The sequence below is a fragment of the Camelus ferus genome, chromosome 3 (genome assembly GCF_009834535.1).
Source record: "Camelus ferus isolate YT-003-E chromosome 3, BCGSAC_Cfer_1.0, whole genome shotgun sequence".
Taxonomy (NCBI): domain Eukaryota; kingdom Metazoa; phylum Chordata; class Mammalia; order Artiodactyla; family Camelidae; genus Camelus; species Camelus ferus.
Window position 1 is genome coordinate 35,908,968 of NC_045698.1, and position 16,855 is coordinate 35,925,822.

General features: G+C 33.9%; 1 protein-coding gene across 3 annotated transcripts in view; it reads right to left on the reverse strand.

Moving 5' to 3' along the window:
* Positions 1-16,855, reverse strand: part of PLPP1 (phospholipid phosphatase 1) — a 91,731-nt gene that overhangs the window by 51,337 nt on the left and 23,539 nt on the right. Inside the window, exons 2-3 of one of the 3 annotated variants that reach the window (XM_032472306.1) lie at positions 13,854-13,996; positions 8,483-8,637 (exon numbers count right to left, since the gene is read on the reverse strand). The exons of 1 other annotated variant lie outside the window; for it this stretch is intronic. In XM_032472306.1, the coding sequence (XP_032328197.1) occupies positions 8,483-8,637; positions 13,854-13,875 (177 nt within the window). In that variant the 5' untranslated portion in view covers positions 13,876-13,996. The remainder of the gene's footprint in view (positions 1-8,482; positions 8,638-13,853; positions 13,997-16,855) is intronic. One more of the 3 variants, XM_032472298.1, reaches the window with a different exon arrangement.

Genomic DNA, 16,855 nt, shown 5'->3' on the forward strand with positions numbered 1-16,855 from the left:
AAATGAAGGAATGATCCTGGCCTTTATTTACCCCACTTACTTTGACTAGTCATATTTCGCTATATAAATATTGATGTATTTGATTACAAGGTACTGTCCTAGACCCTGCTGAGGGCATTACACAAGGTGTATGAATCATATAACCCTCCAAATATTCAGAAAGTTCTGGCTCCAAGAGTTCTGGATAATGGACTGTGAACCTATATTTAGATAAAATCTTCACTATTAAAAGATGATTCTACATTCAATAATTTTTCAGAGACAACCAAAAAAATTTTAGTGTATTACAGGTCTACTGCATAATAAAACTTGAAATGGTCCTTACATAAAATGAACTAAATACAGCCCATACATATATCTTCTTAATTATAGGACTATAAGTGCCAAGATTTCAGTTCCTCTTTTGTTTTTTATTATAAAAACTGAAAACTTGCACTAAATTTGTATATTTTCTAAATTTAGGTCTTCACTACATTATTAAGTCTAATAAATTAAAAGTATTTTATTTATTAAACTGTCAACCAATTTTTGCACTCCTTTCCTTTGGCAAGAACCAGTGATCTCAAGTCCAAACAAACACTCTCAGGGAATATACCTCAACATAATAAAGGCCACATATGACAAACCCACAGCTAACATCATACTCGATGGTGAAAAGCTGAAAATATTTCCTCTAAGATCAGGAACAAGTCAAGGATTGCCCACTATCGCCCCATTTATTCAACTAGTTTTGGAAGTCCCAGTCAGAGCAAAGAAAAAAAGAAAGAAAAGGAATCCAAACTGGAAAAAAAGTAAAACTGTCAATGTTTGCAGATGACATGATACTATACACAGAAAATCCTAAAGACGCTACCAGAAAACTACTAGATCTCATTCAGTGAATTCAGTAAAGTTGCAGGATACAAAATTAATATAGAGAAATCAGCTGCATTTCTATACACTAACAACAAAATATCAGAAAAAGAAATTAAGGAAACAATCCCATTTACCATCACACCAAAAAGAATAAAATGCCTAGGAATAAACCTACCTAAGGAGGCAAAGGACCTATAATCTGAAAACTGGAAGACACTGATGAAAGACACTGAAGATGACACAAACAGATGGAAAGATACACCATGTTCATGGATTGGAAGACCCAATATTGTTAAAATGGCCATACTACCCAAGGCAATATACATATTCAATGCAACCCCTATCTAATTACCAATGACATTTTCCACAGAACTGGAACAAATAACTTTTTAATTTGTATGAAAATACAAAAGACCCCAAATAGCATAAACAATCCTGAGAATGAAGAACAGAGCTGGAGGAACCACACTCCCTGACTTCAGATTATGCTACAAAGCTACAGTAATCAAAACAGCATGGTACTGGCACAAAACCAGACATATAGACCAATGGAACAGGACTGAAAGTCTAGAAGTAAATTCACACACTTATGGTCAATTAATCCACAACAAAGGAGGCAAGAATATACAAATCAAAACTATAATGAGCTATCACCTCACACCAGTCAGAATGGCCATGATTAAAAAGTTTACAAATGATAAACGTTGGAAAGAGTATGGAGAAAAAGAAACCCACATACACTATTGGTGGGAATGAAAATTGGTGCAGCCACTATGGACAACAGCATGGGGGTTCCTTATAAAACTAAAAGTACTAAAAGTAGACTTACCATATAATCCAGCAATTATACTAGGCATATATCCAGGGAAAACTGAAATTCAAAAAGACACATGCACCCCCAGTGTTCCTGGCAGCACTATCTACAATGGCCAAGACATGGAAACAATCTTAAATGTCCATCAACAGATGAATGGATAAAGAAAATGTGGTTGCATACCACAGGGAAATATATTCAGTATCTTGTAGTATCTTACAGTGAAAAGGAATATGAAAATGAATATATGTATATTCATGTATGACTGAAGCATTGTGCTGTACACCAGAAATTGACACAACACTGTAAACTGACTATACCAAATAAAAAAAAATGGTATATATATACAATGGAATATTAATCAGCCTTAAAAAAAATGAAATAATGTCACTTGCAGCAACATGGATGGACCTTGAGATTATCATATTAAGTGTAGTAAGTCAGACAGAGAAAGACAAATATCATATGATATTACTTACATGTGGAATCTAAAAAAAATGATACAAACTTTATTTATAAACAAGAAGTAAACTAATGGACATAAAAAACAAACTATGGTTACAAAATGGGGCCGGGGGGGCATAAATTAAGAGTTTGGAATTAACACATACACATTACTATATATAAAATAGATAAACAACAAGGACCTACTGTATAGCACAGGGAACTATATTCAATTTCTTGTAATAAGCTATAATGGAAAAGAATCTGAAAATATACATATGTATGTATAACTAAATTGCTTTGCTACACATCTGAAACTAACAATGTAAATCAACTACACTTCAATAAAAAATAAAATTTAAAAAAATAACAAGAAAAAATAGTGAAAGAATTTTATTATTTAAAAAAATACTCATAAAATGAGCTAACAAATAAATTATATAAGAACAGCCTTGAAAGTTTACTTTTTATATATTATCAAGTAATACTATTCCTAGCAATTAATGTATAAATTATTCACTATAAAGATAACCATTTGTAGCAATTATTACTAATACTATTTAGAAAGAGCATTGACATTTCACCAGACTTTGTGAGCAAATTTTTTTTATTTTCAAAAATTTTAAGATTAATACACTTTCTTAAAATAATTTTAGGTTAATAAAAAACTGAGCAGAAAGTAAAAGATACACTCTCTCTCCACAACCACCACCCTTAATTTCCTCTATTATAAACATCTTTCACAGATGTGGTGTATTTGTTATAACTGATGAACCAGTATTGATACATTATTATTAAGTAAACTTCATAGTTTATATTAGGGTTCATTCTTTGTGTTGTACAGTTCTAGAGGTTTTGACAAATATGTAACATCATGCATCCACCATTATAATATCATACGTAACAGTTTCACTGCCCTAAAAGTCCTCTGTACTCCAACTATCCATTCCTTCTCTGTCCTCCTGCCAACCCTTAGCACCCACTGATCTTTTTATTGTCTCCATAGTTTTGCCTTTTCCAGAATGTCATATAGTTGGAATTATACACAATGTAGCCTTTTCAGATTGGTTTATTTCATTCAGCAATATGTATTTAAGGTTTTTCCATGTCTTTTTAAGGCTGGATAGCTATTTCTTTTTATCACTGAATAATATTCCATTGTATCGATGTACCAGGGTTTATCCATTCACCTACTGAAGGACATCTCAGTTGCTTCCAGGTCTTAGCAGTTACAAATAAAGCTGATGTATCTATATTATATCTGTAAATCCCAAACTTTTAGTTTATTCCCCCCCCAATTTCCCTTTGGTAACCATAAGTTTATTTTCTGTATCTGTGAGTCTGTTTCTGTTTTGTAAATAAGTTCATCTGTGTCATCTGTTAAGACTCCACATATAAGTGATATCATATGGTGTTTTTCTCTTTCTGACTTACTTCACTAACACAACACTGTAAATCAGTAACACTTCAGTTAAAAAATAAAATAAAGCTGCTATAAATATCATGTGCTTGTTTTTATGTGGCCATAAGTTTTCGATTCATTTGGATAAATATCTAGGAGCTCGATTTAGACTATGGTAAGACTATGTTTAATTTTGTAAAAATCTGCCCACTCTCTTTCAAAGTGGCTTTACCATTTTACATTCCTATCAGCAATGACTGAGAACTTCTGTTGTTCCACATGCTTATAGCATTTGGTGATGTCAGTGTTTTGACCGTTAGCCATTCTAATAGATGCGTAGTAGTATCTCACTGTTGTTTTAATCTACAATTCCCTAATGAAATATGATATGGTGCATCTTTTCATATGCTTATTTGCCATCTGTATGTCTTCTTCAGTGAGGTGTCTATCTACTTTGATCTTTCCCCCACTTTTTGATTAGGTTGCTTGTTTTCTTACTGTTGAGTTTTAAGAGTTCTTTGTATATTTTGGACACAAATCCTCTATCAGATATGTGTTTTATAAATATTTTTCCCTAGTGTATGGCTTTAGACAGAGCAGACATTATTTTTAATAAAGCAAAACTTATTACTTCTTTCATGGATCATGATTTTGGTGCTGATATCTAAAACCTCATTGCCAAATCCAAGATAAAAATTTATTTTTAATTACAAAAAGTTTTCAAAGAAACAACATCACAAGTTCAACCAATTTCTTAGGACCTAAGAAAGTATATAACATCATCAGCTAGAGTTTTCAAAATAGTATTTATGAAAGAAGGAAATAAGTTTATGAAATATTAACACAAATGCCTTCACTTCAATTTTACCTAAAGTATGACAGATGACATTCCCAAAATAAGTCATATTGAGATACTTCACCTTCAAACTCTTTGGTCCGCAACAGAAAAACACAAGATATTGCCATGTTATTTTCATGTATTCAGAGACAAAAACTTTATTTTTTTTTAATTTTGGTCTATTTTACAAAAAGGAGTTAACAAAAAAGAGACAAATCTGAGCTTTTCCATATATTTTAACATAACTGCATGTTAATTTCAATACAACCATCAAAAATATTTTGCTTGGTCATTTTGCCAATTCAATATTTAACAAACTAAAAAGTTATGTCACTTCTGCTTGAAACAGTGGCAGGGGTGGGGGTGTAACTGATTGCAAGTTTAGATGGCAAGAGGACTTAATTCCTGGTGTAGGCAAAATGAACATTTTAATTTCAATTATCTTTTTATCACATACAATTCACTGATGGAGGTCATTTAGTAGAAGGAGATTTTAGGGCTTCTTAAAAATCAGAATTCCCATCTAGGAATAATATTTAACCCCTTCAAATGCTGCAGATTTGTCAAGATGCATGCATTAGAAAAGTTAGAAAATAATGTCTACTAATTTAATAGAGCTATACTCAGCATGTGAAGCAATAGCTCTTGATCACTTAACCTTAGCAGAGGCATTCCATAACATACACAGAAACTATTTTTAAAAAGATTTTATGAGCAGCTGTTTTTCCCAATTAATACCTTAAAAAGCCATAGCATTAAGGAAACCAGCAGTGGAATTTCATAACCTCGATTAATGTGACGCTAATAGAGCTTCTGTTTTCATTACTGGCAGTATATACTCAATATTTATATAAGTTTTCTTTCCTTTAAGTTCATCCAGTATATTAAAATTTATTAAAATATTTTCAAGTGTTCTGTAAAATGGATATATAACAAACACTTAATATACCAAATCTATACATTACCTCTTCCAAAGGTAGTATAAAAAGCAGACTTAAACAAAGAAAATGTCTGTGATTATAGCAAATTACTTAAGGATGCATCTGGTATTACTTCATTTGTGACAATTATATAAAGAAATGGTGCTGGAATAAATGCTCGTAAGAACTGATTAAACCAGTACTTTTCATAATAATGTAGACAAAAAATGCAGCTCTATGCTGGAATAAGTAAACAAGGAAATAAAATTTATTTCCATTCTAAGAAACTAAGCTCCATAATACCATATGTCTTTCATTCTAATACATACTCCCCCATATTTTAACATATCTCTAAACAGGTTATGTATTCAGTATAACAATGTCCCTTTTCCTAAAAAGCTATTTTAATGAGGTACCTGACATTAAGAGATGACTTGGAAATATAGTATTATTTCCAAAGAGTTATGGTTGTAATTATTATTAAACATAAGTAATAACCTTATTCCATTTCACATTTAGTATTTTTTCATTAAATTTTGCTATCTATATTTATTAAACACTTATTACATATTAAGTGATATGCTTTGTACTAAGGATACAAGGAGCAAAACAGACCATCCCTACCCTAGTAAAGCTTATTGCTTTGTGTCTATTGGAGGTAGGGGGTGGAAAAAGGCAGTATAGCACTTATGTCAACATGAAAACAAAGGAGTTAAAACATTCAAGTGTGGGCAAAGGGTCATTTTGATACCAGCTTTCTGGGCTGGTATAGGAAAGAGTGGCAAGAGAGACTTCCCATGCCGTAAAACCCAACAAACACCAATGTCCTCCAATAATGCAGGGCATTTATAGCCACTTTTGCTATATGTAACACTTTACTTACATACTACCCTACAGCTTATAAATACAAACATATTACTAACCCTTCCTTCGTCATAGCAATTTTTTATTACCATCTAAGTAGCTACTCAAAAATAATAAAAATTGGGCCTCAGTTACCTCCTTTGGGATAGTCACCTGAAGAAATACGATTTTTCAAACTATATGCCAAAACAAAGAACTTGGGAAAACCCACATATCCATAGTAAGTGATCTCCCTCGTCTTCCTAAACATTAGTAAATCTCAGACTTTACAGATATAGTATTATATAACAATCCAATTACTCCCCACCACCAATGCCCCAAATTATCCTGTACTGTCTTTTTCCTCAGGCATTAATAAAGGGAGTAAAAGTGATTTTTAAAAAGTTAATTTGAAAGCAATTAGAGTACCAAAAATAGAGGAAAATATCTCTTCCAAGTTGTACTTTATCCTTTAAAACTGTGAATATTATCTACTTCATACAGCACACTGGTAATACTTGTAGCAAAAATCTGAGGAATAACCAATGCTAGAAAAATACTTGTGCTGAATGCTATACAAAAGCCAGGCATTCTTCCTGTTACATTCACACACCACAACAGCCGAAAAGAATAATCCAAAGTACATTATTCTAAATTTTGGTTTAAAAGGCTATTGACATTTCTGTATTTTTAAACAATAATCACCAAGAATGACTTCACTAAAATTCCCCCATCAAAAATGGGAATAATCAACATCCTAGAGAAAGAGAATTTTAATAGACGAACACTTCAAATAGAGACATAATAGGATTTCAAGTAACAAATCTTTAACATACTTAAAGACTTTTGCACATTAAGATATGTTTACATATATGTTCTTCTATTAGGAGCTAATAACTTAATATATAATACACACTTAGGATGAAGGTTATCATAAATGATAGTACAAAGGGACAAAAACTCTCCTTGACCAAACTTAGGCTTCGCTGAGCCCTCTTCTCGATTTGAGCAACTGCTACTCAAATAATGGCTACAACAGATACCTTGTACTTCATATAAGTACAGCACCATTGTCTATTATCATCTAAGTAACAGTACTATATGCTTTCCTGCACATTGTTTCATAAGCCTGGTGGTTAACATTAAGGTTACCAATTATGGTGGAATTTACTTAGGAAAAGAGTAAATATTTCCATAAACTAAATCCCCAATTTTCTCCCTTTTTTATACCTATAAAGGTGGTTATAATCAAATTAGGATGTATAGACTATAAGTGGAAGTATTTAATATATTCTGGAATATAATAAAATCCAAGTTCTCTGCACCTTTAGAATACTGTGCTAAAGAGCATCAACAACAACAAAAAATCTGCTAGCCAAAGGGGCAGAATGGACTCAGAGATGAAATGAAAAACCAAAGAATTAGGTTATTATTATTAGAAAATTCGGGGGCAACAGAGGGAAAGAAAAGCCAGCCCATCATCTTATTGCAGAAATAAGGCTGTAGAGTTTGCTAAAGCAATAACATTTTTAAGTCAACTATCTGAGGAAGGCAACTGACAAGAGATAGGTGGTCAAAAGAGAAATATGGCATGACCTGCTGGACTCCCAAAACACTCAAGGAGATAAATCTTTACTTTTTCCTTCTCATTTATTTTCATCTCACATAAAGAGATACAGGCCAAGGTGCAGGAGTCACAGCCAAGGATAAAGAAAGTAAGAACAAATCTGAAGTGCCAATCTTAAGCTAGTTTGTGAAACTTAACCTCAGAAGGAAAGTTTCCAGTTATCTAAAGTAATGAAACCCAGTATTAACCTATAAACTGATGAACTTTCTTAAGGACAGTAAAACTTAAAAAACAGTGATATATCTTTGATGTATTCTGAGGATTTTCTTTTGCATATGTATTTATATTCTTTCTGATGAGCTCTTTTCTCAAATTTAATAAATAAATCTATCTCCTTTTTCATGACCTCAATTTCGACTTAAATTGGTATAAAACAGGCATAATCTTAGTTTCAGCTCTGCCATAAAATGGCTCACAAGGCTTGAGCAAGTATCTGAGCCTACATTTCTTCACTTCTATACCAAAAAGTGTTGATCCAAATGACTCAAATGAACTCTTCATTCTAAAATAATCATTCTATAATTCTTTATGATGTCATCAAGTTGGTTTAGGTAATATCTCCTTTTAATTGGAGAAACACTGCCCTGGTTTGAAATAGTGGGTATATTCTTCAAGCAATTATTCACCACGTCAACACTGGTGAAGATAGTACTATGGAACTACCCCCACCCCAATTTGATCACTTCATACAACCTCCAGCACAACAAACCCATCACTACCTACTTATTAATTTACTTACAGAGGAAATGGGTAAACCAAGCCCCACTATGGTGAGGACAGTGGATGTGACGGTACTGTCATGGTACGGATACTGGATGCTGTTGTCTTTACAGAAAAAGCCTCTCTGAAATGGATATATTTGGCCCAAATTTAGAACAGCCATAGGCATGGAAGCTGTTAGGGAAGGGAAAAAAAGACACAAATGGTTAAATTCAATTCACTTCATTAGGAAGTAAGGTCTACTGAATGGGATATAAATCTTAACCATATTTTGCCCTTTTTGAAAAAGGATTACACTCCATAATAATATCCAAGAGTAAAGACTGAGGAAACCATGCAGCATTAGCTTGTCCATATCAGCCCCAACTCTATCAAGTTTAAATTCTCTTACTTGCGTTGACCTCTGATTTTAGAAACAATCAATAAAAGAAACCCCAGGAAGAGAGCAAAATTGGTCCATGAAAAGATAAAGGTGAGAAAACAGGAAGGTTTTATATTTTACATTTTGCAACTAAATCATTTTTAATTGATTGCTTGATATAATAAATTATGTTTAAGAAAAAAAGCAAAACTCAGTAAATACATTTAATAATCAATAAAACATCAGAATAGCCAAATGTAGTCAAGGAGGGGAAAGATAAAAAAATTTTGTTTCATATTAAAATTTAAATTAATAGGGCTAGAAAAAATAGAAACCTTAAGTATACCTGACAATTAAAACAGAAACAAGTCCTTTGTTTTCCAAAGATAAACTAAAAGTGGTTTTCATTAGCCCAGGAAAGGCTCCAGAAGCACTTTAACAAGTTGTACAGGAATAATGTCCTTTTGAAATTGCTTACCCAAGTAAAATGAAAGACCAAAGAGAAGTAACTTAAATAAGTAGCTTTTTAGTATGTTCAAATTTACCACACCTTCAGGCTTCATTTTATCAGTCAAGCATCTACTTACTAGATGCTTGAAACTAGGCTATGCCATACCCAGAGGAGACAATTAGTGTAAAATAGACACTCGGCTCAAGAGCCTAAACTGTACATGAAGAAACAGAATGCATACTCCAGAAATAGTTTTAAAAGTAATACTTAGATTTGTGAGGGGTGATGAAATTTTTCTTTATCTTGATTGTGATGGTAATTCCACAACTCTAAGCATTTGTCAAAACTCATAGAATGTACAAAAACAAAAAAAAAGTAAATTTTACTGTATGTAAATTTTAAAAGGAATACCATAAAAGAGAGAAAATGTGAGTAATTTCTAAAATGATATAAAAAGTCCTACAGGAATTCAGAGGTCAACGTGAACTAAAGTAGTTAGAAAAGACTATTAAAGAAAAGGCAACTAAGCTGAACTTGAAACAGCAGGTCAATCATAGGCAGTAGGGAAGGGTTCAAAGAAAGCATTTAGTGGGAGAGGGATGCAAGGGCAGCATGAGGTCCCAACAAGAGCACAGAGAGAATGAGCAAAGACTTTTCATGGGACATAACATTTTATAGCCAACAGGTACTGCGTGCTCACACATGCTGGGCACCAGGCTACACAGATTAATGCAATCCTTACTTCAACCCTGTGAAGTAGACACTTCCCCCTTTTTTTAAATAAAATTATTATGAGGTTTAGGGAAATGCAGAACCTTGCTGGAATTAGTAAGTAATGGAACCAGGATTACAACACAGGCTATCTGCTCCTACTGTCAGTATATATATATGGAGCTTTCCATAGAGGCAAGTGATTGGCTAAATTAACAGGTTGGAATTGTGATAAGGAAGATGATTTGGATGGGGAGGGTGTCCTCTGAAAAAGTTTGTTCAGTATAAAATACATGTTATGTTCATAATAAAAACTCAACATTAGTGAAACAAAATCTTCTTTACTGCAATTACTCTCATTCTGTGATTGTGTGAGATTATGTGATTTTTTTTAATAGTAGAAAGAGAGCTTTGGGAATTTGTGTTTAACTAAAAGAATTATGAATACTGGCCTAAGAAAGGATTTGTCCTGTAGGAAATAAAATATCACTGTTCTCTTTTGCTCAATGTTACTGACAGGGTAAAATAAGTGATTTTAAAAATTAACTTTTAAAAAAAGTTACAAAGGGGAACATTTAATACAGCTTTGAAATAATCCAGTAATTAAGTGATAAGTAGTGTGTTGATGGTGAAAATAGAAAAGGATACATGAAAGAGTGTTTTGAATATAGAAATGACTCAACTTGATGACTGATCACAATTGCTGAGGCAGGCCTAAAGATGACACTTGAGGGCTTTGGAGTAGGGAGAATGATGGTCCCACTGATAAAAATGTTAAGTTGGGATGAGGAGCTGGTTTATGTGGAAAAAAATTAGTTTAGAGTTAAGAATACTGCCTTTGGGGTGATCTGGGACCTTCTTAAATGCTCAGCCTCATCTTTCACTCTTCCCTATGCAGACCTTAGGGCTCCAATTACACTGAACTATTTGCTGTTGCCTGAATATACTATGTTTTCAAAACCATAGGTAGCTACATATATGTTCAGCCTTCTGTTGGGGATACATGCCCTCTTGTTTCCCATTCAAGTCCAAGCCAGGCACTCCCTACTTATCTGTCCCAAACTCTTATGTTGAAGTTCTAACCCCCCAATTTTACTATAATTGGAGATAGGACTTTTAGGAGGTAACTAAGCTAAATGAGTCATAAAGGTAGGGTCCTAATCCAATAAGACTGGCGGCCTTATAAAAAGAGGAAGAGAGATCTCTTTCCTCATGCATGCAACCAAGGAACGGCCATGTGAGGATACAGCAAGAAGGTGGCCATCTGCAAGCCAAGAAGTGAGCCCTCACTAAAACCTGACCATCCTTGCACCCTGATGTCAGAATACCAGCCTCCAGAACTCTAAGAAAATAAAGTTCTGTTGTTTAAGCCACCTAGTTTATGGTATTTAGTTATGGCAGCCCAAGCCGACTAAGACATACATATACAAACACACAGAGGCATAGCCATCCCCCTAGAGTAAACAGACACTTCTACTGTAAAAAGCAATGAAATAATCTCAATCTACTACAGAAAGTATTTTCAGTGGTAATTTTTTAGTAGTAAGAGAGAGTTCTGGGTCAAAGTTAATGTTACAGGAAGATTCTTCTCAAAATAAACCTTTTCACAGGACAGGTATATTCATTCCTTAATATATGAAGGATACATATATATTTAACCCTTATCATAATTCCAGGATATTTTTCTCTTAATTGAAATTCCCTTCTTAAGAGAAATCACTTTTTAAAAGTTCAATCTTTTGTTAGCTACTACAGGTCTGCTCTTAGTGCAATTCTTCTAAGATATATTGAGGAAGATAGATAAATATCTGGAGATACACATAATAAACATTTCCTATATTTTTCCCCAATTAAGTAATAACTGAATTATCTCCCATTTTGTATATAGTACATACTTCCTTAAAGACAGGCTGTTACAGTAGATTCCAATGGAATATATCTATAATGCATTTTAAAGAGAGCCAATGTTAATTTCTAATATATAAAAGCAAGTGTAAAGGAAAACAAGTTCTAAGTTTACATTTTGAAAAGAACGAAATATAAATCTAGATGTTATTTAAGTGACTATACTGACTTCAGTACCCACTAGCTTCCCCTATTTCCTCAATTTCAGACATCTAAATAAAGATTATGCTATACTACAGGAAAATTCAAGTGTCCATCCTCTTGAAAATCTCCTCTCCTTATTCACTCAGACATTTCAATTCCTATTACCTGGCAGCCATGGTGCCAGGAAAGGAAAAAGAAAAAAAAAAAAAAAGACAGACTAAAAGAAGGAAGGAATAAAAAAAGACCTCATCAAAAAAGTTTTAACAGAAGAGAGAGATACCTGCTACAGGAAAATAACACAGCTGTAACTGCAAGCAGGACTGAGCTTAGAGGACTTGGACAATGTAGCAGTCAAGATCCCAGCAGGAAACAGCACCCTCAAACTGGGGAACTTAAGAAGAGCTTTAAAAGGGGCTATTTACAAGATATAGAAGGTGTGGGCAGAGTCAAGAGATAGTACAACCTCCTGAAGCTATGACTACTCCTAGGCCTAAAAGGTTCAAAGAGCTATGACTTCTGGGAGAGCCAACATGACAGGATTTGGAAAGAGGAAGCCAGGAGACTAAACACAGCAATCCCACCCTCCTCCTGCCCATTGTTCAAATCCATCTAGAAGCCAAAGGGCAAAGTGAGCCTCCTAATACTGAGGGTAAGGTAGACAATGATGAGAACAGGTCTGCACGGGGAAACAAGCTATCCAGAACCAGGAGGCAGAAGGTAAGACCAGTCAGGGTCTCAGCAAGGAACAGACAGTAAGTAAAACTGGATAACTCAGGGGAGTTTAATAAAGAAACTATCTACAGAATCTATATTGAGATTATACATTAAGAAGTTTTAACTTTATTCTGTGGGTAACAAGAGACACACAACCCAATCTGTGCTTTAATGGGGCAAAAGACTCTCAGAAGAACTGTATAAAGGAAAAAGCAGTGTAAAGTTAGAACAGAGGGTTAAGTACAGAGGCAAGAAATACTAGTGTATATGAGAGATGTTGAGGGAAAGAAAGAAAGAAAGAAAGAAAGAAAGAAAGAAAGAAAGAAAGAAAGAAAGAAAGAAAGAAAGAAAGAAAGAAAGAAAGAAAGAAAGAAAGAAAGAAAGAAAGAAAGGAAGGAAGGAAGGAAGGAAGGAAGGAAGGAAGGAAGGAAGGAAGGAAGAAAGGAAGAAAGGAAGGAAGAAAGGAAGGAAGAAAGGAAGGAAGAAAGGAAGAAAGAAACAGGAAAAGGAGAGAGCTCTAAGACTGTTTAGATGTTTCCTTTAGAACTTAAAACTATGGACCATGTCTCTGTATATGTATATATGGATGTATGTCTCTCTCTCTCCTAAATACACACACACACACACACACACACACACACCCCTATCTTCAGCCTTTCGTATCCCTGCAAAATATATTTTCCAGTTTTCCTTTTCCCTGAGTAGATTATTATCTGATAGGCTTCCCTCCATAATCCTGCTTACAGTAAGCACTTCAAGGAATATATGTTGAATGAATAAATGACTAACGAATAGACAAGCAAGCAAAAGCCTCTGAGGCACATAAACAATAATTTTGTATAACCATAACCTTAGGTCCTAAAAAGTTTTAAGTTATTTTTCTCTCCACAAGACCCAAGTTAAAACAAATAAGCCAAGAAAAGAACAAACAAACAAACAAACAAAACTGATTAACAATCGTAAGTCCAAGGACATGCTAGGGAAGCACTTCCAATTCTGTATTCTAACAATTATTTTTCAAGCTTGTTTTCCACTGGGAAACATAATCCATAATTCACAAACTCCTGTAATCTTGAAGGCAATTTTTGTACAGTCCAGCATTACCTCCAAGCAAAGCTTCAGACATGGCTATTGCAGAAGCACTTCTCTCAGCAGCACCCCTTACTCTTTCCTCAATGAAAAAAGAAGTCGGGGCCCCAATTCAATCCTCTTTACTGATCCACCCAAAACAGAGGTCCACAAATTCCCTGCAGGAAAGCAGAAGGATCAGATTTCCAAATGAAATGATGAAGAACATAAAGCAATAATACTTTACAACAGGATTTTATAAGTAATTATCAGCTGTAGATCCATCTTTTCCTAATCTCTTCTCTAGAACTTCTAGAAACAATCAGATCTGAAATCTTATCACAAAGCACACAATTACATATCCTGCTCCATAGGAGAAGTGTTGAATTTCCAATCTCAGTATCCATTCTATACATCTTCAAATTTAGCAAAGGACTTTGTTCCAAGATTCCCATGTAAAACGTTTGCACATACTGTATTTTACAGTCACACTATACTGTGCACTCTCAGTAAAAAGGATAAATCACAATCTGGTCTCTTACTCACTAGTAAAAAATACTTGCTTTTGCCAGAAGCGCCTAAAATAATTGGGGCAGCATAGCTTACAAGACTCTTAAATAGCAACCATGCTAGTCTTGTAGCAATTTATAAACCTGAATCACAAAACACAAATATTATTAAGAGAAAGGTTTGTGTTATAGCGGAGGGAAAAAAAACAGTTAATCACCTTCCATGGCCTTTCTCATATATGTCCAAGAAGAATGGAAACTAACATGTATTGAGCACATATTATAGGTCACCATTATGCTAAAGCAGCTGCACTACGCTACAACTGTATATTATCTTCATATAAAATATACTTATGCTTTAGATGTCCTACCATAAAATCTGGAAGTAATTTAAACCTAATCAGTAGTATGAGTATGGATCATATACAAAGAAATATGTATATGTATATATTGCTTAGTAGGCAAATTAATCTGTAAAAACATTATATTTAATATAATTTAATTTATGTAAAACAAATTACTTATGTCTAAATATACATTGGAAAGCCTAGAAGAATATATAACCAACTTTTAAGTAGCCATCTCCAGACAGTATTAATACAAATCAGGTAGAAAACTCACTTTTTACTGTAAATACCCCCATGTTTGAATATTTCATAATAAAACAAAAGATCCCAATCATTAATTTTGAATTTTAAACAACACTTTATCACAATGAAAACTTTTTCATTTTGTTTCCTAAAATTAAGTTGTACATGCAACTTTACTGAAAAAGTCCTATCTATGGCAAAGAGATTGTCTGAAATCGGGGCAAAGGAAAAAGCCTATTTTTCTATTCTCTTTAAAACAACAAAAAAGTGACAAATTGTCCCTTAGCTTTCATGACTGACTGAAAGGTTCTCAGAGAAACAGGATTATAGTGAAATAATTACTTTGGAGGTTGTCCTCTCTTGCAACTTTTGAGAGCTATGATGATCTATCGCATACGAAGTAGATAAATCATAGTAAGTCTAGTATGTCCTAAAAATGTACAAGACAAAGGCAATTTTCTCACTTTAGAAACTTCGTTATAACATGTTAGACCTTTCAAGAACATGCTTCTCTTACAGGCAGTAGAAATAATCAAGTGGGTCATCAGTTTAGTAGAGGTAGTTGAATACAAACCATAAAGAATACACTTATTTTAGTCACCACTTCTTGAAAAATCTTATAAAATAATGGCACTCAGGCAGATCATTCTAAAAGTGTATCTGTTTTTTTAATTATATAATAAGCAAAGGAATATTACTCTAGTGAGTCTTTCAAGTTTTTTATTTTAAAAAACTCATTACATATTAATATAAACCAGCATTAGTCTGATGGAGGAAAGAGGAAAGAAAATAAACAATTTCACTTAGGGCAGTGTCCAATAAAATCTTCTGTGATGACAAAAATGTCCAATACAATGTGCTGTCCAATACAGTAGCCACTAGCCACACAAGGCTAATGAGCACTTGATACATGGCTGGTGAGAATGAAGGACTGATTTTTTAATTTCACTTTAATTAATTTCATCTGAAATAGCTACATATAACTGGAGGCTTTCATGACAGGTCATGCAGATTTAGGGGGTTAAAAATAAACTAAGGTTGAGAGCCATCAAATTTTATTAACACTTAATACTCAGCAAAACTAATTTTGAGTCTCTAACTTCAGAGGAAATAATTACGAAGTACTTGAATAAACATAGACTTCACATAGATTTTACTGTGAGCCAGTGCTCAGAATAAAATTCCCCCACATGAATACTTTTGACTTGCTTCTTTTAAAGAACCTATCCCTGCTTCATCCCTCAAATTTCAGAATCCTGAGCTAGCTTCTCTCTCCCGGCAACTAGCCTTCCTACAAGGGGAAATAAAGTGGCTGGTCAAGTGTGTCTGAGGTACTCTCCAACCCCTCCACCAACCTCAGATTCTCCCACTCTTCTGTCCTTGGATAAGTCTCTTAATCTCTAACCCAGCAGAGAGCCTTCTTGCCTATGTCTGCCCATAGCTCACCTTTACAGTACCCCATATCTTCATAGCAGCAACCAACTGCTTCCTCCTACTCCCAGAATTATTCCTTCCTTGAGTGGAAGCCAAGAACACTTGGCTTAGGTGTAACTGACTATACTTCAATTTAATTCATTCATTCATTCATTCATTCCTTCAAAAAATAATAATCAAAGGCATTTAAGGTGTTGTCATTCATTACAAGTAGCACAATATCTATGCTTATAAAGTATCATGTAGTTTTAAGTTTTACTTCAGTAAAAGCTAAATTCTGTTCTTAGTACATTGCCTCGTCATCTGCTTCTAACCCGAGGAATTGTAAGGAACACTCAATCTCTCTTAAGTGGGTAGTAGTCATTACTGTAACAGGAAAAAACAGAATTCTTTCCTGGTAAGCTTCTCAAGTTATCCCACATGATGAAGTCTCTAAAGAAGCAGTTCTTAACTTCTTGGGATTCACAGACTCCTTTAAGATTCTAATGAAACTATGGACCCTCTC